A 27,707-nucleotide genomic window follows, 5' to 3' on the forward strand; every position below is an offset into this window, starting at 1 on the left:
GCATTACCATGATTGTTAACCACAAATTTATTATTGTAACCATGACAACCAGTGCCCCTTACCATTAACGTAACAGTTTTAATCATAGCGTTGTCACATCATTAAACATATTTATTTTTTCCAACAGTGATTTGTAATAGTTTCTACAGCACAGACAAATGATGTCCTGCTGTTAGGTTGTCAGATTGTTTCTGTTGTTCTAGGAGGCCTGGGCAAACAGTATTTTAATTTGGGAGGACTTGTTGAGTTTGCAAATAGGCTTAGATTAGAGACAGCATGTATTTAGAATTTTCCCTGTTCTATGAGCATACTTTTTCATAATTTATGAAGAAGGCTTCCTGTTTTCAGATCTGCTGCCATTTTAATCAGCTATTAATGGTGTTCGCTGTTAATATAAACTCGACACTTCCTCTTCATTTACCTACAGTCTAAATAAAATCAATGTAATGGATATTTTCACATCATTACTTATATCCAGGGGTCCTAGAGATTACATTTTAAGATTTTTTAATATCACTCAGAATAAAATTTTGGATTATTTTACATTAAGCCATAGGGAAGACAAAACAAAAGGCCTGTCATCAATTATGTAGGGTTACAGAAAATTTTGGCCAAATGTTTAATGGAACATAAAACATCACTTTTTCATCGCATAGCAGAGATAAGGGTAGAACAGAACTTGGAAATACTTGGCATTTGTTGATGGGTTTTCTTGGTGATTTTGTGTTCCTCACTCTGCATGGGGAATTCCTCTGCTTTGATTCCCATCTTGCAGAGTTTGAAAAACATTTTGCATAAGATACACTGAGCCTCATATGCATTGCCTTGTACTGATTGCTCCCAGGCACCAAAATCTAGGTTAAATGGACAGTTTTCATTGAATTTGCACAACCTCATGCCATGCCATGCCCAGGGTACAGTGACAGCTAACTAGCAGACGGTGGATCCTCTGCTCTGAGCATCCTGGTGAAAAACAAAATATGACTGTTGCTGGTTCCTCTATCCTATCCGTATGATGTTAATGTGGGAGGAATTCTGTTAATTATCTAAGAAAAAAAAGATGTTAACAGTGTCAGAAAAAAGCAATTAATTAAATCCTACTTACCATATCTTAGCATTTGTAAGGCTTTGGAAAGATTGATTTAAGACATTTTAATACCATTTAAGGCCCTATTTTTAGATTAATGAATACAATGCCCCTGAAGACTTTTTAAGTACCTGCAGGAACCCTGTACCTCATGCTTTGAGTTCCTCTTATTATTGTAAACACTGTTCTCAATCACAAATTTGTCTTTGCCCTTCTTTTTTGGCATTTCATATAAAAAGCCTTCCTAGAAAGAGAGGTATTATAGCCTCTGAACTGCTGGAAGGCTTGTACAGTAAAAGGTCTGTGCAGGAGGTGTTGAGTTTCATTGATGGTAGCTTAACACAGAAAGAAATAATAGCAATTGGATTGGAAAGCAACAAACTGGAATGAATGAGTGAAAGTAAACTGTTAAAAAGAGAAACTCAGAGCAGAGGCGTGGTGACTTGTACTGGATATACTGAATGTACCTGTGCATCATTATAGCTCATGTAATTCCACCTCCTTTCAATAGTTGAAGGTCTTTGTAAAAACACTGTAAATGTTATTTCAATCCAGAATTCTTTGGTGTTCTTTTTTGGATACCATGATCCAACTTTGGTTCATTCAGGCACCTTGTCAAATATTATCACTTACATGTCATGGCTTCACAAAGCAGGATGTGTACTTGTGATCAAATGCTTGCTGCAAATTTGACATATAATGACCAGAATCACAAGTACATTTAAACAAGAAATTCAACTGGAATTCCTCTAATCTTAACAGTTTTCTGCTGTTAATCTGGTTTCGATTAGCAGAAGTGACAAAGTAAGTTGAGCAGCTTATTCCTCCTTTTCCTGGCCAACTCCAGATCCTCCTGGGGGATCCTGTGGCTTTCCCTGGCTCGACAGGATATATTACACCTCTGGCATGAGTCTGCTCTGAGTTTTCCTCCCAGATGGATGTCCACAGGGAAGCATCTGGGAGGAATCCTGATCAGATGCCTTTACCACATCTATCAACTCTCTACGCAAAAGAGCAGCAGTTCTGCTCAGAGTTCCTTCAGGGAATCTGAGCTCTTCACTTTGTCCCCAAGTGTGAGCCCAGACAGCTTTTGAAAGAAACTTAATTTGACCTTTAAATCATGGGAATGTCTTATCTGAACTGATGAACATGACTAACCAAATGTTCCCTAGACTTTCCTACTTTCTATTCATAGCTGCAGGATTTTATCCCAAATGGGAGTGATGGGTTAATAATTTGAATAGTAAAGGCTGCAATACTTTGGTTAAGTACTAATTAGATAAAATTCCCAATATTTGTTCCTATCCATTGGGAAATGTTTCACCAATGTAACCAGAATTTAATTTCACCAAACAGGCCTGATCTGAGGCATCTAGCTTGGAAGAACAGGGTGATCTTTTTCTGTTGCAGCCAATAATTCAGGCACCATGTGATTGTGAAAACTAACAATATAAAACACACTGCTTACAGTAAAGTACTTAATTTTCTTTACACGGAAATATGGGCAGGTTTGCACTGTGTTACATGTTAAATCAATCAGCAATAGAACACTGATTTGAGTATTTTAAATTTGGGCTAATCGGAGTATCTTAAGTAACACTGAAACAAAGCTACAATGTTGAGAACAGTATCATTTGACTACTTGGGGCTAATATTTCTCTGTATCTTGAATCTTTCTTTCATTTGGTCTCATCTAACAGTTTGCGAGTGCTATTGAATCTGCTGTGGTCGAAACAACTGGCTCTCTGGGAGACAATAAAGATACAGCATTGAACTATATTGAGCAGTAAAAAAGAAGATGTTCCTTCACCCAGTGATCTGTTGGACACACATACAGTATACGCTCCATGACTCTGCTATGCCTGTGAGGACATTACATTGATTTACATTAATTCCCTTGAGCCTTGAAATGGATCAAACAGACATTCCCATTCACCCCAAACCTCTTCTTCCATATCAAACAAAAAAGGAGGCAATCAGACTGTGTAGGCTCGATGCGCTACTGTGACACATGTCATGATGAAACACTAAATGTATGGAGCATATGGAAACATTCAGAGTGTGACTGCACTGTAACTCCGAGCTTGAGAAACACCAGAGACAGATACTGTTTATGACCTGTTTCCAGCTTAGGTAACACAAATATGTTGTTTAACGGCAAAGATGCATTAATAACAGTTGTATCCATAGCAACAATAGTAATCCTGCATTGTAGGTACCTGTAAAAATGGATACAGGCAACCTATCACCAATCTATAATATACTATTTTACATCTACATACAAAGCCCCTTATTAATTTTCTTTTAAAAGGGAGCACGACCTAAATTAAGAATCACAGTTTTTTTCCATGGCCTAGGAAAGTTAAATCAATATTTGTGAACATGAGCTACTCTCTCTCAAAGCCAGAAACCAGAGAAGTAAGTCTTAAACTTGTGATTTCTTCAAGAATCAAGGCTGAGGCAACCTCGAGCTCACCTGGTAGAGTGTGCACCTCATATAGGCTGGGACCTTTGCAGTGGCTCAGGTTCGTTTCTGACCCATGTCATCCACCCCTCTTTCACCATAGCTGTCCTATCTATAAAGGCAACAAAAATGCCCCAAAAATAATCTTTAAAAAAAAAGATTTGAGTCTGGAGGTGCTCCATATGGGTGACTGATTTGTGGACCCACAGTGTTTGTTTGCTTTTTTTATACCCAAATGAGCTTTATTCTTCTGCAGTGACACAGAAAATGTACCCATATACTCAGAAGAGTCCCCTGGGTGCTCTCAGTGTCATCAGTAACATCTTCCCCCAGCAGCTCCACACTTTATACTTGACGACATAACAAATATGAGTTTTAGCACTCTTGTTTTTGTATTTGCAAGAGAGCTGTTCATGCTCACGAATACTTTTGTGACTCTCTTAGACCATGAAAATAAGGTTTATAAATTTTGAAAATGGGCATGGTCCTCCTTTAAAGGAACAGACCCACAAAATAATCATTTGATCAATTACTCACCTTGTGTTATGTTGAATTTGTGAAGAAAACAGGTTTACTGCATGCCTCAAGAGTGAACGAAGAATCCAAAAACTGAGAACATTTCTAGTCATTTCTTGTCATAGGCAGCTGTGTTTAACAACAGGAAAACTTTATGAAAACACCTGTTTACCAACTCTCATACAACTCGTACAGAATGGCCCACGTCTCATTTATCCAGTTGTATGCTCAGCACTTCCCAAACATATGCATTTTTGCTGAAACGCTACTGTTTAAAACACACACATTCAAGTAGCGCACATGGGTTCGAACTTTGCTCATGCATACCACAGAGTTGTACAAGTACTCTACTTGTTCGTGCCTGAGACCGTTTTTGTGATAGTGTTTTAAATAGTAATGTTTTAGCCAAAATGCGAGTGTTTGTGAAGAACTGAGCATACAACTGGATAAATGAAACTTGGATTATACTGCAGTTGAGTTTGATATAGTTTTGCTGCTGTTAAACACTGTCCTTCTTTACTTCAATTAATCAAGAAATTTCTCTGTTTATGGATTCTTTGTTCACCATAGAGGCACACAAGAAAAACAAAGTTCTCTTCATGAATTCAATGTAAAATGGGATGTGTAATTGATATAGAAATGGTCATTTTGGGGGTGAAGCATTCCTTTAAGCAGCTCTAAGTTTGGAAAAATCATCTCATCCCACACTGTCTGACAGCGTCGTATATATTCTGTATCAGCTTGTTCCAAATCTCCATTGAAGATATATGATGTTTACTTTGAGTGAAATATTCAAACAGCAGACTGCATGTTTTTGATGACTGCACCATTCCATCAAATGGAAATATTCTAGATATCTTGGGAATCATTTTATGCACATTCCCCCCAAAATCACCCCGAAAATTTGGTCTGCTTGGAAACATGGGATGTCCACTAGAATTAAAAAATAAAGGCTGTGTGGGTATGAGTAATGTCTGGCTGCACAGCTTGAGCTTGTAATGACAGACCCTCCGGCAGGTTTTCGTCAACATATCAAGAATGTTTGTTTATGCTATGTATTTATGTTAAAAAGAAAATCTGTTGAATATTTAAACTCTCAGAATCTGCTTCAAATCCTGTCGTTTAGTTTAGTATTTTCTATTCCTGTGTCATGCCCAACATCTGGCCCATCGCCTGGGGGATTACAAGACTTATAATATCTAGTATTGTTGGGCTTTATTGGAATCCATTTTAACTAATTAAATCCAAGCTGAACAGCTGCTGTTGTTCACCTTCAGTAACATTTTACAGCCACCTTTCCATACTCTCTTTTGAATGTTTAAAGACTGACAAAACAGTTTTAGGGTTCACTTCAAAATTAATATGGTACATGTTAAATGTCACTGATTTTTGAGTGGTCTGACTTCCACATGATTTCAGGGTGGATATCTTCATGAGAAACTGTTGGCCACTCCACAGTTTGCTCGCTTACAATGCTAGGTGTAGGAGTAACCCTAAAATGTGCTGTTCTGGCTGTTAGGATTGGTCAAAATGTCCTAAAATGTCCTAAAATGTCAAGACCAGTGGGCTGTAACAAGTCAGTCCTCATAAGTATTCCAAAGCCAAATCACATTCTACACACACACACGCATGCATGTGATCTAACATTGAGTCACCATGTCCTGCACACAGAGGGTGTGAAAGACACCACACACACTCTGCGTGTGAGGATCTCTCTTTCTCTCACACACACACACACGCACACACCAAAAGAATACACAGAGGCAATTAGTAGTGGCATTGCTGTGGCTGCCAATGTTCTGAACTCAGCCTGTTTGCCCTGACAGCCAAGCAGATCATCTGTTCACATTCTGGCTTCATGTGACCCGCATGTGTGTGTGTGTGTGTGTGTGTGTGTGTGTGTGTGTGTGTGTGTGTGTGTGTGTGTAGAAGAGTCCAAGGTATTATATGCGTCTGCATGTAATGTTTTTGTTACCTTGTCACTTCTTTCTTCTCTGTGTGAGGTGTGTTTTAATGTGTGTTTGACAAAGATCTTCATGAATGACCATTTGGCCGCTTCCTGGATGGACAGCGTGGATGTGAGAGTGAGAGAAGAAGGTGACATGGAGTCAAGCTCATCATGTGCCTTAAAGAAAGACAAGTGAGAGGCAGGTGTGGTGTGTGAAAGGGAGGAGGATCAAGAAGGAGATCCAGTGAAAAAGATGGAGAGATTACAGAATGAAATATCGAGAACAAAAGGTGGAAGGGTCAAGCACACAAAGAGGAAAATATTAGAGATGCATGAGAAAGGGCTAGCACCAAGTCAGAGTGTGAAGAATGATGGTTGGATGCGAGTAAGGGTGAGCAATAATTGTGTGTGAGCGTGAGGCGAGAAAATGAAAGGTGAGGATGTGCAGGACTGAGCGAAATGCCACAAGAAATATGTGAGGAACTGAAATAAATCTGTAATCAATATCAAGACAATAAAAGCAAATGGAGCAAACACAGATGATAGAAACATGGCAACCAACCATTTAAACATATACTGCAGGTTTTCGAAAATTAAACATTAGTGATATGTACCTGAAATGGTAATCTGTCAGTACCTGCTTATATCAGTGTGTTGGCTAGAGTTTAACACTTTGAGGGCAATATCAGATATCTCTGAACAATACTGTGATTTAAATTGTAATTATTTTCTATAATTGTGGCCTAAATGAAATGTTAAAAAAGATGTTTTGTAAGAAGTGAATCATAAATCATCCTTAGGTCTTTTATGAACAGAGAGACACAGCCCTCCCCTAATTATTCTTCACACATCAAAGTTTTTTCCCTCAATGACACTGGCATGCATACTAACCGAATCAAACCAGTGTTTTTAGATCTCGCCAACTCACAGATTTAATGTTAATGAACTACAGCCCAGTAAATTTGCAGCTGACAGTCACCATTATAGCAGATGAAATCAACTGTCACTTGCTACAGCTTGTTAAGACACTGTTCATTATGTGAGTTTTGCAAATGACACTTTTTCAAATTTCAATTTCCATATTAATCATTCAGCTCAAGTTCTGGCCTTACAAGAAATATGTCAATCGTTAATTTATATATGGTGTATCTGTATGTATGAATGTGTATGCTCTCTCTTTCTTTGTAACAGGGCTTATGTGTCAGTCTTTTCTGTAAGTATTCAGATGGCATAAATGTTTATCTTATTAACAGTAATTAGGTCTCTGCTGTGCTGTCATTCTTCAAGGTACCTCTTGATGAAATTAAGTACGAACCATGGAAATAGAATGAGAGTAGCACAAACACTCACAATCAAATCAATGTAGCAGGATGGTCAGAGCAGTGGCCATTTTATGTGTACCACTGCCATTGCAACTGTTGCAGCAGGCGAGCTTTCGTATGAATTTCCATATAAACAAATCGACTTGTAGCAAGTTGTGAACTCACTGAGGTTAGGCTGAGCATTAATGATCAAATAAACAGTTAAGTAGTACTTTTTTAAATAAACAGTCCATTTCCTTTAAAAATATTACCGTAACTCTCGGTTAATTTTGTTGACAATAACTGCAAGTTTGTTGAAACACAATATACTTAAGCTGCCCCCGAAGGAGTGAGAGCTGCTGCTGAGTGGAGCTAAGAGACAGCTGGAATAAACAGCGTGCATATATCAGCAGATTTTCACATTTAAATTGGTTAATTAAGTTTTTTTTCCCCAACCAAACCAGATATTTAGTTTTTTGGAACAATGGACTAATTAGATGACTCATAAGACTAACCAAGATGTTTTTCTTGAGTTTCAGTTTGTTGTTTCTGCCAAGTTTGAATAAAGTGTCTTTGTTAACAAGACAATTAAGCTACCATTAATTTTAGTTTGGTGAAAGAGAGAAACTTGGGTTGGTGTGTGGTTGTTTTTTACTGTTAAATTAAAAAAATGGGGCCAAAATGGCATTCACAAACTAATAAATGTGATACAATTTACAGTCCTGTGTGTCGTCACCATAACAACTATGATCGCCATTTTTTTTGTACTAATCAAATGATCACAGCAAATACTTCAATGTCCTTTCGCTACTATTGGTAAGCCTAAAAATTACCTCTCTGGCACTTTCAACAAAAATATATAATCTTCACAAAGTTATAATTTATCTTTGTTAACACGTACTAACCTGACCCCCACTTGACATCGAGGTCACTGCTACAAAATTCTAATAGCACAAATTAGAAGGCATAGAGCATAAAATCAGCATGCACAGTCACGTTTAAATTTGAGATCAGGTATCAAAATTAACTGAATGATTTGCTCTTTCATATTACACACACAGAGGTGCAATTACACCTCCTCATCTTGTGAATCCGTTAACTATAATCTCAGTGTTCCAAATGATCTGGCAGCCTTCAAATGTAAGACTTTGGTTTCCATTTAGATTTACCAAAAATTGGAATAAAAAGCCCCCACACTGGCATAACTACGCCAAATATGTAGTTTGAACTCATTTACAGCTACTGAATGTGAAGCAGCAAATTGACATGAGGTTCTCCCCCTCCAGTAATCGCTCATGTAGCAGTAAGGGGTTGAGCTGTAACCTAGAGTGTGATTATCGTAAGGCAAACATCTGCATGAACAGAAATGCATTGTAATTTCAGAGATAACTATTCATGCTTCAACACAACATGAATGTTTATATAGCTGAAATCTATATATCACTTGACAGACAAACTCCTTCAGCCAATCAGCATAACAAAACATTGAAAAACATTTTCTTCATCACCAATGGAGCCAGTTGATGAATGAAGTTTTTGCCAAATCCAGTCCAAAGAATGGTTAAAAACATCTTTTCCTCTGAGAAACTCCACAAATCCATACTCTTGTTCTTGTTTAATTGTTGTTATTGACTTTATTTCTGCAATAACTTTGGTTATTGTTGTGTTTACTCTGCTAACATCGGAGTTAGTGCTTATTGCTTCATGAGCCGCCGTTACTGATCTGTACATTGCGGCCTGCATTTATAGTCATCAACTTTAACTGACTGGCTGCTTACATTGTCAACTTCGGTGTGGATCCCAGATTGGCCCCGAATGGATTTTAATTTCTGAAAAGTGTTTGGAGAGACTGATACAGAGAGCGACCAGAATGTTGAGCTCATGTTATCAGGATGCTTTTACAGGCTACTAAAACAGTCAATAAATACTTCTCAGAAATCTTGAATCCTATTCTTTTGAGAAGAAAAAAATTATACAAGGCACTAAGTACCTCTGCATAAACGAGAGCTGTATAAATGAGGTCTGAGTGAGTCAGTGCCAGCTGCCAAATAGCCCTCTGCCAGCAACAAACTGAAACACGGCCTCACCTCCGGCCCACGGACTACAAGACCACCTGGGTCGACAGAACATGAGCATGACCCTGAAACATGACCGCAGCCCGGTGCGAGGAATCATCATCAACACAGGCAAACAAACTCAGCTGCTCTCCCAAATGTTGGCTATAAATACCACAAGATCCTTAGCATTCTGCACCGCGGCAAACCGAGAGTGTCAAGGATCAATAATTTATGCAAGCGAGAGAAAGTTGTCAGATCCAACAATGCCTACAGACAGAGCCGGAGCGTACAGCTTGTTTACAGAGCCATTTCAGAGCAGGATGCCATTGATTAATCAGCACTTGACAGTCATGTTGAAGAGGAGAGATTTTTTTTTTTTTTTTTTTTGTGTCGAACAGGCGAAATCATTTTAGGATTGAAACAAGTGTATTTTTATAACAGTATCTTTAAAAGAGTAGGAGACAGACAGACAGGGAGAGACACAGAGACTATTTGTGAATTTTGCAGCAACACTAGAGTCGTGATGAATTGTAGGGTGACTGCCAACAGCAGTGGCATGTCTTCACACAGTGTTTTCTGTTGCGATTCTTTATGCAGAATCCTGGATAGCCATCAGATGGATGTCTATGCTGTGCACACTGAACAGCTAGGGCGCTAATGGCTGCTGCTTTACACCCCTATTTTCTCAGTATGAGTATATTCTAGATGATCATATTATCAGATACATCTGCTTTGGACTTAAAGCCGCTGTTATTCATTTTTTGGCCACTTGAGAGCAGAGCAACATTCTGGAAACATCTGTAACTCCTTAACGCACGTTAGCTAATCTATGTCTATTTACACATTTGGCAGACAGAGCAACATTAGCAGTCACTTACAGTTGTATTTACTAATAGACAACTATCATTTTTGCTTGGGTTCAATTCTACCAAATTCTAGCTCTATAGCTGCTGGATATTTCACACACTTCGCCAGGTAGTCACCACCTTTTTTTTTTTTTTTTTTTTTTTTTTTTACTGTGGCTGGAAATCAGATGGATAAGAGCTGGTTTTGCAGGCTGGAAAACCAAAACAGTGATCTGACATAGGCTAAAAAAATCCTCAATTAAAGTTTCAGCATGTACTGTAGGATTTAGGGGGATTTTATTTTATTTATTGGCAGAAATGGAATATAATATAATGAAATATATTATATATACTTAATATAGTGAAAATGCTTAATTCCGTGTTCTTACCAATGTAAATCACCAGATTTGTTTTGGAGAGGAAAAGACCTTCACAGATAATTTGGCTGCTGGTAAAAACCTCCTTCATGCCTGAATCTTAAGTCATCAGAGAATAAAGACGATTACACATTAGCAGGTGCTGGGCTAGCAGCCAATCTCCAGCATGTTAAACAGTATTAGAGAAACACAGATCTTTTTTTACATGAAACTGCTCTATTCAGTGTTTTACCGGTTTAAATCACCTGGTCTGTTTGTTTTAGAAATTACAAGACCTCTGTGAATTATTCAGCTCCAAGTAAAAATCTGCTGACACCAATGAACACTGAAGGAATCCTAACCTGGGAGTTCACATTTGGCATATAGGAGAAGTTTGAGCTGGTTGCAATCTGCAATCCTCACCGCTGCATGCCACAAAATCCTACACACTGCTCCTCTTAATGATATTTGTATAAAAAAAATAGTTAGTGCAGTTTCAACGCAAGCAACTTTTGAACAAAGAAATAGCACAATCTTATAAGACTCACCCTTACTGATAGCCAGAGCCCTATCGCGGTCTGGTGTGACCAGTGGCCTACCATGGCTAATAATGAGTCAGTTTCCAGACTTCATTTACTTGTGGCTCCATTCCAATTGCTCTCAGTAAGGTCACCTAATGATGATCTCTTTGAATTCAATGTGTCATTATGCTGTAATTGCTTCTTGCGGTCACTGTTTTTGCAATATTCACACTTTAGATAAACGTTTTCCTTCCTGTCTTACAACTTGTGCTTCACCTTTGGTACAAAGTTAATTGCGTGTTCCTTTTGGGAATATATGGCTGAACGTTAACCCTTAAACCTTGGAAATATTATATAAACATCGACTCCTTGGCAATGGAAAAACTCGTTGGATCATTCAAGCAGCACACACTGAAAATAACATATTTTTGTTTTAAAGTAATTCTGCTTGTTTGATACACCAGATGTTTTGGGAATTAAGAGGTGAAAACAGACCCTGTACATGCACAGCGGTATATCCAGCTAAGCACCACCATTCTCTAATGTCATCCCCAAAGAGCTGCCCAGTATGACCACAGTCGTCTCTTGTTAGCCACAGGGAGCTGCCCACTTGCAGGCTTCCACCGCCTTTGCTGCTTAATCAAAATGAGGGTCGATTTGTAGAGTTCATGGGTGCTGCGCTCCCACAGCTCCCAGCCCCTGTTGGTTCAATTTAAAAATGAGTCAACGATACAGACTGTGGCTCATATTGGCCCAGAGAGCTGACACTGTAACAGACCTGATCTCTCTCCTCCTCCGCTCTGTGGCACGATGTTAGTGTGTGTGTGTGTGTGTGTGTGTGTGTGTGTGTGTGTGTGTGTGTGTCCCTGGCCTCATACTGAGAAAGCAGCATCCATCACAACTCCCAGCCTCCACCGGAACCTCCGCTCAGGCTGAAGGATGATGGTAACGGTAGCTTAGCTTAGTCAGGATGAACAGACACACAAAATACACACACAGCAACACACACTGCTGGTACATATGGTTGATGTTGGTATTTTATTAAGAACGGGATGTGAGTCAGTCATCGTCGCCCACCTCAGATGCGATGGGTGGATGATTATGGTGCAGTTAAATTTATGACATAGTTATTGTAGGATTGATCAGTGCTATATCAGTTGCCTGCGGAAAGCCTCCAACATACACTGATGCTAATGTGACATTTAATCTGATTTAATGCAACTAGGCGTGATTATCATCATCAGTGCCGCTCCTATTTCCCAGGTTTCTGTGCTGATTTAACTGTTCCGTGATTGACACACATAGATATCTTGTTGTCTTTCACCAAGAATAACATTTTCAACAGACACACACCCACACACTTCCATTTTTCCTTTGCCAAGCCAGCTGCATACATAATCAGTAAAACTCTGGCTGCAGGATATTTTGATAGACAATCTTTCTGAAATTTCATACAGGTGAGTCAAAAGATTAAACGATGCCAATTATGCCTCCTAATCACATTATTGCCGAGAGATCTGGGACAGATAATGTATTATTCCTGACATTTTTACTAAAAACGCATACACGCTTGACCTGCAGTTTCTGTCGACAAACCAGACACAGCATGACTGTGGGTTAGTCAAGATTTATGAGCTTTGTCTAAAGAGCGCGGAAGGGGAGCTGCATCCATGTAGAGGGAACTGCTAGAGGGGCTTCCTGATCCTGTCATCCAGCCAGGAATCACTCCAGGTCAGCTGCTAACTGGATCCATTCATATCATTAAGTACAGGCAAGAGCCAGGCAGCATTTGCACACTTTCATGTTTTTTTCTCTCAGTGGTAAAGCAGAAGAAAAGAAACGTTTCATCACTAATTCAGGATCACTGTCTGGAACAAAAATTCTTCTATGTGTATGCAGCCTTTATCTTTTCTTTATTTCTCTGATCCACAGTATTTATTGATTCTGAACATTTAATAGCACACACAAGCAATATATGAAGCCTATATTGTGAAACACAAAGGAACTTTTTTCAGATACCTACTTCACACTGTGAAGTATTTACATTTTTAATTTACAACTGAACATGAGGTGAGACATTTGCAGCTTTACCAAGAGCCTAAAGCTCTGAACACATTATTTCTAGAGAACCATAGTGAAAGGATCAAAATGTGGATCTACTGAGCAATTTAAATTTAATTCTTGCTTTTATGCAATAATGAATAACAGCTGTAAATAAAGCTGCAGCTGAGGAATGATAAATGGACCTGCATTTGTATAGTGCCATACTCATCTAGTGACCACTCAAAGCGCTTTTTACACTACGAGTCACGTTCACCCATTAACACACACATTCATACACTGGTAGCCGAGGCTACCATACAAGGTGTCACCTGCTACTTGGTTTTAACACACTCACACACCGATGGAACAGCGATCGGGAGCAATTTGGGGTTCAGTATCTTGCTCAAAGATACTTCGACATGCAGCCTGGAGGAGCCCGGGATCGAACCGCTGATCTTTTGATTGGTGGACGACCCACTCTACCTCTGAGCCACAGCCGCCCAGGAAGCAAATTATATATTATTAATAGATAAAGCTTGTTTTTTGGGGGGAATCTATTCACTGTTAAGTCAATAAAATGGCAAAGAAATATGTGAAAATACTCTTCAAAAGTTATCAAAGCCTGAAGATATGAATTCTATTTTCTCTGGCAGTGGTGAGAGATTATTCAATTTATAATTTACATAAAGCTGGTTTCACTTGATAAATGACTATATAGTATTTCACTGCTGGTAAGATGGTCTTTTTATAAAACTGGGCTGTCTATGCAGTGGAAAGGAAAGTACTTTTGACGTTGGTGCAACATGAGAAAACCATTTTCGTTTGTTAAAAATTACAAATTACACAAAAAACTACTCAATTCAGTAACATGAGTAAATGTAATTAGTTACTTTCCACCTCTGCACTTTAGGTATGGTGCCTCTGGAACCAAGAATAACCTTTCAGACATGGTACCTAGACCCTAGCGTTTCAACTGTTAACATAACCCTTAATTAAGGGCAGGGTTGTTGTTGGCTCCATCAGGCACCAGAGCCCACAGGAACAACACTCCACAACACCTTTTTTTTTCTCTCTGTGTCAGCATTAGAATATATATGCAGTTCACATAACCCGGACAAATTTATATATACATATAATATAGGGATGCTTGAAGATCCTCTCATTACTAAAAGTGTATGTCATCCAAGAGAGACAGTAAAAACTAATGGAATGCTCAAAGTTGTCACACTGAAGTAACATAAAAAAATGTTTGGAAATACGTTATTTAAACTCTGTTTTTAGCCTCATTGTAGCCTGTAGCTCTAACTGCCTCTCTGTGAACCGTGCTTACGTGTGCGTGCTTGCGCGAGACAGTGAGACATGGGCACCGCATTCATGTGTGTTCACGTGCTTTCGCTGGTCTCACGCGCAAGCAACTTTTTATGGCGGGGCTTCAGGACACTTGGATCACTACGGACGAGACTCCGGGTTTAATTGTATTGCCGAGTATTGCACAGCAGCGACTGGATCTTTGCTCTCAAACCACAAAAAAATGTGATGGCACAACAGTCTCCTTCAGTACTTTATTCTATGCTTTCTTTTGATTTTCACATTGGCTAGTCATCCTGTTTAATTTGTCTTCTGATTAAATCAGAACCGCTGAAACAAGTTGTAGGAAGCCTCTGCAAGTAATTGGTTGCTGGCAGACACTGCGTGCTGCAATAAAATGGTTAATCAGCAGTGCCGTGCACTGTAGAGCCGATGCACTGCTGGTTCTGCCGGCCTGAATAGAATATAACGTCTATAGCCTTACTGTTGTGTGTACAGCCTTATAGACTGCGCTGAGTAGTGATGCGCAGGTCGACCCGTAACCTGCGGGACCCGCAAATGAACCTGCGGGTCGGGCAGCAGTGATCGTCTGTTAAATCGGTCTGTAAATGATATTTTGATATTATTATTATAATCTATTAATCTATAAACTATTACTGTCATGGCATCCGAAGGTACTGATGCGTTGAGCAGGTGACAGTCTGCAATCGTTTTCAAAACACACTTGTGTCACACACTCCAAAAGAAATTTATTGTACAAAACAGGGGAAACAAACGTTGACAAAAACGGTTCCATAATTCATATTAAATTCAAAAGATAACGAAAAAAAACAGCTACAAGTTAGAGGGAATAGCGATAAAGTGGTAAAACTTGGCATTGATCCACACCCTCAAACGGATGCGCTCAAGCGTGCCGTGCGCACAAGCTCAGTTGGTAGGCTATACTATATTTTCACATTTTTAACAATGCAATTTAAAAGTTTTGAGTTTTATTGATAACCTACATTTACCAACAACAAAAAGACTACATTTAGCACAAAAAAAAAGTTAAAAAAAAAAAAAAGTAAATAAAAAAACAAATATCGAATACCAAATTTTCATAACGAAAATTCGAATATCCGAATATTTGGGTACAGCCCTAGTGAGTAGATAATGCCTGAATTTTCATTTTTGGGTGCACTATGCTTTAGAGCTTCACTAATCAATACTTATTATACTGACAAGGGATCAAATGACAATGTGTGATATGATCATGATGAAGCCACAGAAAATCATCAGCAGACTCTGTGGTTCCCCCAGCTCTGCAGAGCATTTTTGCCTCTTTGAGCTTATTGTTTTGGTTTTCTGTCCCACAAACTCTGCTCCCATCAACCTTGTTTTGCTGTTTTTGGTAACAAAGTTTTGATAAACCCACTGTACACTACCTGCCAACCTCAGAACAACAGACAGACAAAGTCAGTGATGAGCTGGACAAGAAAGTCAGACATTTACTTAGTAGTCAGATCTACGACAACCAAGAAAAGGAGGGGGAATTCTGTATTAAGCGGACAGAAACACAGCTCCAAATGAATGTTAATCTTGTGTGTACTGGATGTGTAAATAAATTACTGTGTGCCAGCTATAACTTCATAAGATGCTAATATGTCAGATGTTGTATTTTCAGCTTGTTCTGCTACTCTAAGTGGCCAAAAAAGCATACAGAAATCCCTTCATGCAGCTTTAAATGACAGATGATTAGCAAAGGTGATCCTGCATGGACGCACTGATAGCAGGAGAGAGAGAAAAATGAGTACAAAAGCAGCTACAACGCTTGCGGTGTAGATTTGCTTTCAGTGAAAAAAGGGAACACCAGGCGCCCTTTTGTCACAGCTCTAGCTGTTTTAGCACTTAGGGTTTAGTCAGTACTTTAAGTTGTGTAGGTGACAAGGTGTCTTACCCCGGGGCCTTGAGGAGATTCTGGAGGGGAAGCTGGTGTAATATATTTCTGCGCTGAAAAACACAAGCAAAACAAAAGAAGATTTAGATGAAAAACAAACTGTATATCCACCTTGTAAAGTGTAAACTAACAAATAAGCATGAACTACATGTAACGTTTATCCCCTTTATGTGTTCTTGTTGCTGTCTACATCTGTACATCACTTGGCAATGTGCAAACAGCTCAATTCAGTGTTTAACAAGCTCAATTATCAACATGCTTCCCTAAGCTCTGAGTACCTGCCAGCACTGTTAATTGTACAGTGTGCTTAGACATTTAATGGAATATCAGCTTGTGAGAGGGAATGGAAGTTGACAGCATGATGTCATTTTTGCAGACTGCTTTCTTGTTGATTGGATTTGCACTCAGGTGGCTTCCTGAGGTATGAAGAATATATGGTGACAATGTGTACTGCATAACTTCAGCACAGTAAATAACTCCACTCAGCGCTGGGATACCAAAAGTACTTACAATCAGTGACGAATCTATCCAATTTCACACAGATCAGGAGGCAGAGTTGGATTTAGATGTCATACTGAGTTTAAAGTCTAACAATGCTTCCTGAGGTTTTTGGTTGGTAGCCATGGTAATACTGAAATGAAAGGCTTTCCGGCATCTCTTTGTCCTCCTCTCCCACTCTTTCTCACTCTCTGTGCTGGGCTTGACTGGCCTTTTGGAAATTGCTTCAGTTGCCTGGGGTGTCTTACTGTAGCTCCCATCTGCTCAGACTACATGCACACAGAGTGGACACAGAGCAGAACGGTCTGGCTCTATGTCACAAAATGGGCTCTGGCATTCCCCCCTCCTCAACCCCCAGGCAGCCATTTTGTTTTTAGGGCTTTCCGTTTCCTCCCTGTTTTACGTCTCCGATGGAGAATGTGTTTCACCTCATTAGCTGGACTGACATGCAATTGGCTGTTAATTCATGATCAATGAGAGGCCTTCCTGACAGCTGGGCAAACTAGCAGATGTACAAGAGATGGATACAAGCACCTATATGTGCACAAGACACCAGGGATTGAGGAAGAATGTATTTAAATATGGAAAAACGATGCATCATTAAAATTCACTGATGAGCATCTCTGTCAAAACAGCAAGATTGCCTCCATATTTTACCCCTCCCAATTTATCATTAAAGCAGCAAGTGATGTGTGATGGTCATGTAAACAGCTATGGGTGCTGTAGCTAAATTTTACATAAATGAAAATGCATGGACTCCATCCTCATGGCGGTGTCCATCATGACTAACTTAGAGGTTTCACATTTTTACGATGCCATGCACTAACTCTTCTGTCATTTCAGATTCTGTGTTCCAGTCATACACCATCACCTCCCCTGCCCACCTGCACACCTGTTCTCACTTGCCCATCAGCCCAGTTACATATTTATCGCCCCACTTCCATACATTCCCTGCCACATCATCTACTGTCCTTCTGCCTCAGGCTGCATTCATACCAAATCAGGTGTTGCCGTGTTTAGCTGCAGGGTTGTGCAGTGGTGTGGGAGTGTCCCTTAAATGGCCCATTTGTGGGAAAGTGGAGGAGGAGACCACCTGAGAAAATCAATCTCACCATCTCTGCAACTGAGTATCTGTCTTTGGTAAGTTTGTTTATGTTTGCTTAAAAGCTCTGTAGAATTCCTTTTGATTATCGTTACTGTAGCATCTTTACTGCCACAAAAGACATGCGCACAAACAAACAAAGCAAGTTCTCTTCTTTGTAGGATAGTACACATGAGCTTGGGTTGCGTTTCTCTAAAATCTGATTCTGTTTCAACTCTTTCAACCCCTGCAGCCCCACCACCACAGCCTAGACAAACTACCCACATTCAAATGAATGCAAGTTCTGGCCATTTTGTGGCAATGCCTGATTTAGTGTGAATGCAGCATTAGCGTTCTAGCTATTTTCTCTGCCTGCCTCAGTTGTACCTGTTATGACCCCCAGCCTGCCTTTTGAACGCTCTCCAGCCTGATCTACTTATTACCTCATTTTCCCTGCCAGCCTGGTTTTGACTTCTATTGTAACATACTGGTGTCAGAGAAATGCTTTTGGGTTCAAACTTGTTTTTCCTGAGCCTTTTCAAGAGGTTATGTGTGGCTTGTTTCTTTCTATCAAATGACTGATTCAAAGGTTGAAAAGTGCTGTGAGCTTTCCACATTAATAGATATACATGCATAAGGTTTGACTATCGAGGCTGTCACAAAATATTTACACAGTGAGATTTTTGATTGCTAACTGGGTTAAGCAGAAGATTCAAATCATTGGTTGGAGACCCCTCAGCTGACAGAGGTTCTTCAAGTAGAGCAATCCTATTTATATGTTTGTGGAGGGATGTCGTTTTGGTCCCCAGATTGAGCTGCAGAGAGAGCACTCATCACCTTCACACTGCTCTCCAGTACAGGCAGCTGCAGACCCAGAGCCAGGGTGACTCTGAGTGAGACAAAGGCAACAGTCTGGAGGCTTTGCCTGTTCAGGCTCTGAGATGAATATCTTCTGCCTCTTGATTAGATGTGGTGAATTTACAGCTCAATGAAACACAAAATACAGTCTGTAGCTTTTTATAATAGTGTTGTTGAACATTTCAGATCTGGTGTTAGCGTAGTTAGCATGCATTAGCTCCGGGGGCTAACCTTGACTTGTTTACTATATTAGGTGAACATCACTGTCACCCTGAATGTCTTGCCGGATTTGTTTAACATAATTCTGAGTCATGTGTAGTCCTAATATATAGTCATCAGTAATGTGGATATAATGATTACATTTCAGTAGAATTGTATTTTATATGACTTCATGTGACAAATAAATTCATAGATTGACTTGGTGGGTAAAGACAAATAAAAGAACAGCCAGAACAGTCTGATGAGATCAGAAAATCACATCACTTCACTGTAATGCAGCCTATAAAACCAGGATAAGACAACACTTATATTTCTACATTTAAAATCTAAGACGATATCTAATCTATTATCATTATATTGATATAATATTCATGTACTGCCTAGCCCTACTACAGACTGGCTATAAATGTCATATTTGTCTAAATAAGCTGTCTACAACAGAACGCAGCACACATACTGGCATGTCCATACGCCCACACACACAAAAACAAAGTCAAGGATGATTAAGGCGCTGAAATCAAAGAATGACAGAGATTCATGATACCATTCTCTTCTGAACACTAGCCCAAATCATTCAGGCTTCTTTGGCGATCCTCTGAGGACACTTGAACACTGATTAAAATGTCATTAATAGACTTTTCCAAAAGCCTTCTCCACACGCCCATGAAGTAGGCCCTGATCAACGCTATTCTTCTCTCCCAAGATAAGTTAACAGCATCATTAGTGGGGAAATCATCGAGTATACGACCGGGGTCCACTCAAGTTCTTTCTGCTGTCATGGGGATTGAGTGGCTGTGTGTAGTGTTTACTACACTTTTAATCAATTCACTGACAGACACAGAGCAAATCAGCAGTTTGGGCTTCAGTAAGAGATGCAGACAGTGGCACATCATTTATCTTTGGCTGTGAGCGGGATGTGGAATATTTAATAAGAACTTTGTTTCCGTGGGAGGCCTCTTTAAAGCTTGGGGTTCAGGAGTTATTTTTGGAAGGATATCGTGGAACGGTCATGCCTAATTGGGAGAGATGGAATAAAAATGCTTCTGTTAGAGAAATTCAGTAGCATACGCTGATAACCCCCTTAAAATCTGAAGGGGGAAAAAAGCAGAGACTTGGTTCAGGTTTATTTTCACATTCTTAATCACTGCACTTATAGAAAGCAAAGAACAGCCAATATGCATAGTGACACAAGTGGCTGCTACAAAAATGTATTTGAAATACACAATAAAGCTGTTCTGCTACAGTGATCTCACTTAAATGGATAAACAGGTCATTGTCACTGGGAGTCTTGTAATTGAGTCCAACGAGGTATATTTCTTTAGAAACTTTGTGATTTACCGGCACAACGATAAACAAAGTTTAAGGAAGCATAGAGAATGTGGAGAATCAAAGTTGGTTATAAAGTTTCGAAAAATTGTGGGGAGTCAGACTTTAGAATACAATCAATACATCAAAACATTATAATTATGTACACTTACACTCAGGGGAAGTGGGGTTTGTCGCACAAAGCAGGATTATGACTTCAGCAGGATGAGTAACACACAAAACCCTCTCAAATCTGGATTTCCAAGGTTTCTTTTCATTCCAGATACTAAAACAAGATTCTGCCAAGACCTCTGTAAGCCTGAGGGAACAGTGGCCTTTCTTTGTGGGATTACAGCAACAGTAACCACTGGTTTCTACTGTGTGTCAAAAGATGGATAATCATACAAAATGTTAAATGGCCCAAAACCCACTGCAGTTCATCACTGGATTACAGGGTGGTTTATGGGGGTGGGGGGAATCGATTCAGTCTAGTCTTGATGATAATATTGTATTGATACACAGATGCTAGGTATCAATCTTTTTATTACATATATTTTTTATGTTGCAAATACAAATTAAACTTTTGGCAGCCTACTGGAATAATACGATCAATTCTCTTTTCAGTCTACCAGATACATTTTGCTTCAATAAAAATTACTGAAGTGAGATGAACAGACTGAAAACTTTATCTTTTAACATAACAGATGTTGACAAAGTTTTCTTTTGGGGACATAATTTGCAGTTGAAAAATTGTAATAGATTGCAATATATGTTATTGCAGTATTCAGCATATGTGGGAGATCTGGTGATTCCCACTCCTCATGGTTTAATGAATAACCGTGAAAATCTAAATACAGGTTGTAAATGAGTGAGAATTCCCAAGGCTAAGAATTCAACCCTATGTTCAAACTGTAAAAATATTTGCTGCCACTTTTTTATTTCATTACATAATCTGAGAGGAAATATCATGCTTTACATGCTTAATTATTTGCTTTTCACCAAGAGGCAGAAACAGAATGAGCAAACTAAGGACTTAAAATATATTAGTTACGTGTGATATTCTGTCAAGTTTATGCTCATGTTTGCGTCCACTTTCTGTTTTATATTCAAATGTGTTCTCGTTGTGTTTAGTGTTTCTTTTACTTCCTGAGTTTTCCCGCCTTTGTTAATCACTTCGTGTGTTTCACCTGTGTCTTGTTCCACTTACCTGTGGGTACTTAGTAATGAACTCTTACGTATTTAAAGCCCAGTGTTTCCCCCATTCAGTTACCAGAGTGTCATTGTCGCCCCAGTGTGTTCATTTCCTCGTGTCTGATTCCTTGGTTTGTAAAACACTAAATAAATCTGGGGATCACATAAGTGAGTAATCTGAAGGGGTCATGAATGTGTATGCTGCATTAGCAGTCCTGTTGTGGCATTTCACTTAAAACCACAAAAGTAAACTTCACAGTGGTGTAAGAGAAAAAAAGCTAAGGGATCATAAAAAGGGATTCATCCTCTGGGATACATGAATATCTGTTCAACATTTTGTGCCAACTTGCCCAGTAGATGCAGATATTTCATAGAATAAATTAAAACTCTGACCTGCTGGCGGCAAAGCTGGAGGATAACCAAAGTAATTGGGATTAATCCTCTGGACATCATGAATGTTTATACAAAATTTCCTGGCAAACCACCCAGTGGCTGTTGAGATATTTCAGTCTGAACCAAAGTAGTGGACCAAGTGACACGCCAACATTGCCATTCCTAGCACCAAAGACTTGAATAGGATACTGAATAATTTTGGTACTAATACGAGCTATCACTCACTAAAAATGAAAATAACTACAACATCTATTCGTATTCACCTTTAAAGACACAATTTAGTGAGTATCTAAAGAGTGAAAGTACTATGTTGAGGCCAAAGCTCCTCTCTCAGGGCAGACATGAGCATGAAGACGCAAAGTCAGTCCTGTTCAAGATCAAGAGGCCCTAATGGACTGCCAAAGTCTTCTCCAAGCACTTTGAGTTTATCCTTTTATTCCCCTCAGACCCCAATCATGAAGCGTTCTAATCATGCAGAGAGCAGGTGGTGCAATTGAGATAACACTGCAGAGGTGGGGGCTGCATCATATGCAGAGGACAGGCTGTGTTTGGTGCTTGCTGCTTAGAACTTTGGCTGATTACACCTGGGTGTTGTCGCACACTTGAGGTGCGCCCAGAAAACAATTTGCAGAAACAGACCACACACTTTCCGTTCCAGTGAAGAAGAAAGGGAAACAAAACTGTGGGTCCTTTTTAAGCAGTAAAAAGCCTCTCACATCCTTCTTGGAGGAAAACTCTTACATTAGCGTGCTCCTATTCCTTTCCAAGTAATTAATTTATGTACTTAAAAAGCTATTATGGATTACATGATTTACCCTGTGAAGGTGATGAAGGTGATTTTCTCTGACGTGACACATCCTCCCGCTTTGTCTTCAGAGATGCCTTTGGGCTCGATGCCTTCCTTTCCAGACTGGACGACAGCCGAAACGTTATGGTATCCTTCGCCTGAGCGAGAGGAGAAAGTTTCACACATTTCAGTAACACAAAAAAAAAACTGTTGGAGAATTAACAGTTCACATTGTGCAATGAAGGACACAACTGGAATGAATGGGATAGCAGACAGAAGAGGGAGATATGTGTCGGTGACGTGTAGTTATTTTCAACAATCTGAGCTGTGTGAAAATTCACAGCTTAAGTGTGAAAAGTTAAGTCATCACAAGATGACGACTTTTGCACCCTTTGAAATGCTTGATACGGTCACTAAAAAGATCTGACTTGCAGACAATTATTTCCCTACAAGTGTGCTGTAAACTGTGATGATGATTTACAGTGCAGAACTTTAAAGGATGATGTAATCTGACCTTGTGCTGTATAAGGGCATACCAATGGAGGCAGCTTATCTTAATGCACCACATAATGCCCAAAAAACAATTTAGGTAATGTGAAAGTTTTTGTCTTATGGGAAACATCTGTGTGAGTGCTGAAAATAGCACCTTGTCTTAACACCTTTCAATGCATTCTTTACATTTTGTTCCTTCGACAAAGACATGTCTCTGTGCTATTGTGCTACCTGAGCTGTGCCTGGAGCTGCGAGTGGCGCAGGGCTCTGAGTTTTGGCAGACATCTCTGTGCTGTAGACCATGACTCCGTGAGGGTTTGGCTTTGCACCTCCTTGCAAAACAAGCTGTATCTCTTCCCCCTTCCAGTCAGCTGGCTCCTGGAAGGGGCACCAAATCCCCCAACGAAGGCACTGCAAGAAGGCCGCTCGGGATGTGGAGGTGGCAGACAGCTGCGTGATGGAAAGAAGACACAAGATCACACGGCGTTCAGACCCTGACGTGATTATTACTGATTTCATATACGGAAACAACCTTGATTAACTTTTCTATAACTCCACAGAGAAATGTTAATATTTAAAGTAGCATACAAGTCTTAGTAGTACTTGATTTTTGCTTTCAAATATGCCCTACAATTCTGTTCCAATAAACCCACGGTCAAATACTTACATTTTTCATTAGGTTGAATGCGCAAGTATGGATTTAGGAGAATATTTGACTGAATGTGTTTGTTTTTTTTTAATCTAAAAGAAATGTACAACTAGTAATGCAGCAAATCAATGACTGCCAACTGCCACTCTAAACATGTGCAAATAAAAATACAGAGAAAGAACAGTTTTGTCACCATGGTCACAATATAGAGCCTGGAGTGTGTCAATAACAATTACAGTGTTTAACTAGACACCATCTTGCAGTGGGATCACTTCAGCAATACAGTGGTTCACAACTTAAAATGAATGTCGACGAGAGTCATAAATTGGGAGACCAATGGTTCTTTCCCTACTTTCAACCCCCCCTTCTTCTTGTGCCCTTGCTCGGGCCATCAAACTATCAACACATCTGTGAAGTTTCATGGCTGCATCTCACACAGTTGTAATATTATCATGTTGACAAAATCTGTCCACAGAGAGACCCAAACAACTGCCAAAGTACTCAATCCTACAACAATGGGTGCCACCAGGGCCACGTTTTGTGATGATGACACTCACACACAAACTCACAGACTCACAAAGTTAAAGCAATACCAGTCGTATGCTAGTAAACATAGGCACTTAATACATTAATCAATTTAATCTAGAGGAACATCAGAAACTGATTATGCATCAATAAACTCAAAATAAAATATCTATTAAATCTCATTCAGTATTTCAGTTCATGATTTTATTTCCTCTATCACAAAATTAATCATAAAAAGCTTTCAAACTTGACTTTAGTTCTACTTTTGTTATTCTGCTGTCCTATCATATTCAATTTCACATTTGACCGCTCACTGAATCCCCCCTACAAACAGTGATTGTTAAATCATAGCAACTGTAACTAGGCGCCGCAGGTCTGTCGGGCTTTGGATTCCTCCATATGCCGAAGTAAAGTGCATGGGGCTGTAGTGAGGAGATACTCAGCATCTTAAGAGTCTTTTTGCACAGTTTTGTTTGTTATTTCTGAATAGCAGACCATTGCTATGGACGCAGTTTTGATCATAGGCTCTAGTGGAAGCAAAGAAATCATTCTTAAATCAACAAATTATTGAAATCATTGAAAAAGATCAGGTTTACAACAATATTTGGTTTATTTCACCATAATGACCAGCTAGGTGTACATCATTCCTTACTTATTGCTATTCCAAAATCAAAAAAACAAGAGCAAGGAATGATTTAAAAAGTGTGACATAAGCCACTCCTGTTAGTATGCCTGTTTAATTAGTTACCTGTGGTGGCTTTACTATTGAGGCAGAAGTTTAGAGTGATCTAGGTGGCTCTGTTCTTTCCAAAGACGCATCTATATATGACTGTGTACACACACCTTATTATGCAGTCTCCATATCATGATGGCTTTAATTAAAAATTAGCTGTCATTCTTGCATGCTGTGTGCCATATAAAAATGCACGTCCAACCTACAGAGCAGCAGCAAGAACTCTGATTGTACAGCTGACTTGCGTTGGCAGGAGTCGTGTGTTGGCAGTGGCACACTCCGGGTTTCATACCAGAAACCCTAAAAATGTTAATTTGAAAATTTTGTGTGAAACATAATGAACATATGGAACGACAATGGGAGAGCTGCTCCAGGGTGGATCTGAGAAGTTTCTATCCTTCCAAGTATTTGTTATACAACAGAAACACTAGATTTACTTTTCCTTTAAGCAGTTACTTTTTCCATACCATCCCATTCATATTGAAACACGGGTGGTGCCATGCAGCATCAGGGAGTCTGATGACAGTTGTTCACAGCATGGAACAGCAGCAGTTTGCAACCCGATGAAAAACTTCCATTAGATTAGTAGTTACTGCATTTCCAGGGTTTAGTCAGACATTGTTACAATTAAAGTTAATGCAAAGAAACTATATATTACTGGTGTGAAAACTTAATTTTGAAAGCAATATGAAAACAGGTCACATTTTCTAGAAAGCTCTGATACTTATGTACTGCAGTGAGTGCTTTTTACCACCACCTACAATTCTATATAGTGGTCAATGCATTAGGGGCACTCAAAGAGTCAAACATACAGTTTAGGAGCAGTTTGTAGTGTCTGAACATGATTTACAATCAGTCCCACTGCACCTCTTCTCCAGCCATCCCAGGAAAAGTAAAAAAAGCATTTTGTTTTAAATGATCCACAGGGGATTTGGAGGTTTTGCTGAATCGATTAATAAGCTGGTCAGCCTCAGACAATTGTAATCAATCATAGATGGGAAGGTATGGAATACACAACGAGCTGGCAAGTCCACATCGTTCCAAGACAAAGTAGAGCATATAGTGGTTCAGTCAATGCTTACATTTCCCCTGAGCACATTTTTTACATGTAACACCATAATCCAATACTAGGCCATCATTCATTTATGTACTGCCTTTATTCTAAATGTCATGCAGTGCCTGTTGTGGTGGTAGTATGGAAAACAGGAACTGCCTGCTTTAGTCTTGAAGGAGATTCTGTTAACAGAGTTGTTCTTTCAGTGCAATTAAAGCAAGATGTCAGTAATTCAACTAATTACATAATAATTCTTTTTTCATTGTCACCTTTATTTGATAGATGAAAGTGTAAAGGCACGAAAATATTTCTAAAGGGCTCTTAAAGGGGTTTATGACAGCTGAAAAAATGATGAAATTCTGCACTGAATTCTTCAAATTCTTAGTCTGACTCACATTTAAATATGGCAAGATATAGCCTTGAGATGCAGTACTTTATGGTCAGGTATGCGATAACTGCAGTGGCAATACTAACAGCTAAGAGGAGTAGAGCCTCTTTCCCCCAAATTCACACCAGACTTGAAACTTCAAGCTCTGTAACCACCGTCATTGTCCTCAGAACCAACTGTCCCTTTCAGTAGCAGTCTGAGCAGCTGAAAGGACAGTGGACAGAAAATGCAGTCTTCACTCAGCTAAATAATATAAAAAATGAAATGGACAAAAACATATTTCCACAAGGAATATGCAAGATGAAAAAGTTGTTTTTCTTTATTGATTCATTCATTCTATTTCTCCCTGTCACCACAGCTCTATATGCCCAAAGAAAGTGGACTGTTCGTAGTGACATACAGTAGTTCACTGGCTTTGAAAAACTGGAGTTATGTGTGATATCACATGCAACATTCATAGCTAATTTGGTGAGGACCAAGAGACTGAATAAACATTGCACACAGACATCATCAGCTGCCTGTGAAGATCAAAACTAATCACAGAGGTTAAAGTCTTTAACTAGGAGCCAGTGGACAGCAGGAGGTCATCCACAGCCATCGCTGAAGACGATCTTTGAACAAAAAATGGGTAATAGTCTCCCCTCCATGTATCACCGCCTATTATAAAATAACCAGTGTTCCTTTTTAGGTCATGTGACAACTGAGCTATCTTCATTAAACTCAGTAAACTCCATTTACGCAGGTCAACAGTTGAAACCTCCAGTTATGATTTTCTTTTTACTAGTTCACATCTTCACAACATACAGATGGTAGATTTATGGCTTTCAGCAGCTGTCAACAGAGATAACATTTCTCTTGGCACACAAAACAATAAAGGAGATCCAGAGCATTAAAAAGAGAGATGATGTGGACTGATTCATGTGAAGCACAGTGTTAGTTCAGGCACAGCCCTGAAGACACGCTTATATTGTATTGATTGGCATCAGCTGTTTGCAGCGTGCCCCTGGGCTCATTCACTATGAATCCAGTCACATCCAATCACACTGATGCAGATCCATACAGCACGGAACAATATAACCTTACACATATTACTGTACCTCTGATGATCAGAGTATGTAGTATTACAGGGTTGTTGTTATAAAAGATTTGTTA

General features: G+C 39.3%; 1 protein-coding gene across 2 annotated transcripts in view; it reads right to left on the reverse strand.

Annotated features, from left to right (window-relative positions):
- Positions 1-27,707, reverse strand: part of nphp4 (nephronophthisis 4) — a 228,977-nt gene that overhangs the window by 93,620 nt on the left and 107,650 nt on the right. For both annotated transcript variants that reach the window (XM_049581243.1, XM_049581242.1), the window contains 3 exons: positions 23,438-23,656; positions 22,743-22,872; positions 16,383-16,435 (listed from right to left, as the gene is read on the reverse strand). In XM_049581243.1, the coding sequence (XP_049437200.1) occupies positions 16,383-16,435; positions 22,743-22,872; positions 23,438-23,656 (402 nt within the window). The remainder of the gene's footprint in view (positions 1-16,382; positions 16,436-22,742; positions 22,873-23,437; positions 23,657-27,707) is intronic.

Source organism: Epinephelus fuscoguttatus, linkage group LG7 (genome assembly GCF_011397635.1).
Source record: "Epinephelus fuscoguttatus linkage group LG7, E.fuscoguttatus.final_Chr_v1".
Classification (NCBI taxonomy): Eukaryota; Metazoa; Chordata; class Actinopteri; order Perciformes; family Serranidae; genus Epinephelus; species Epinephelus fuscoguttatus.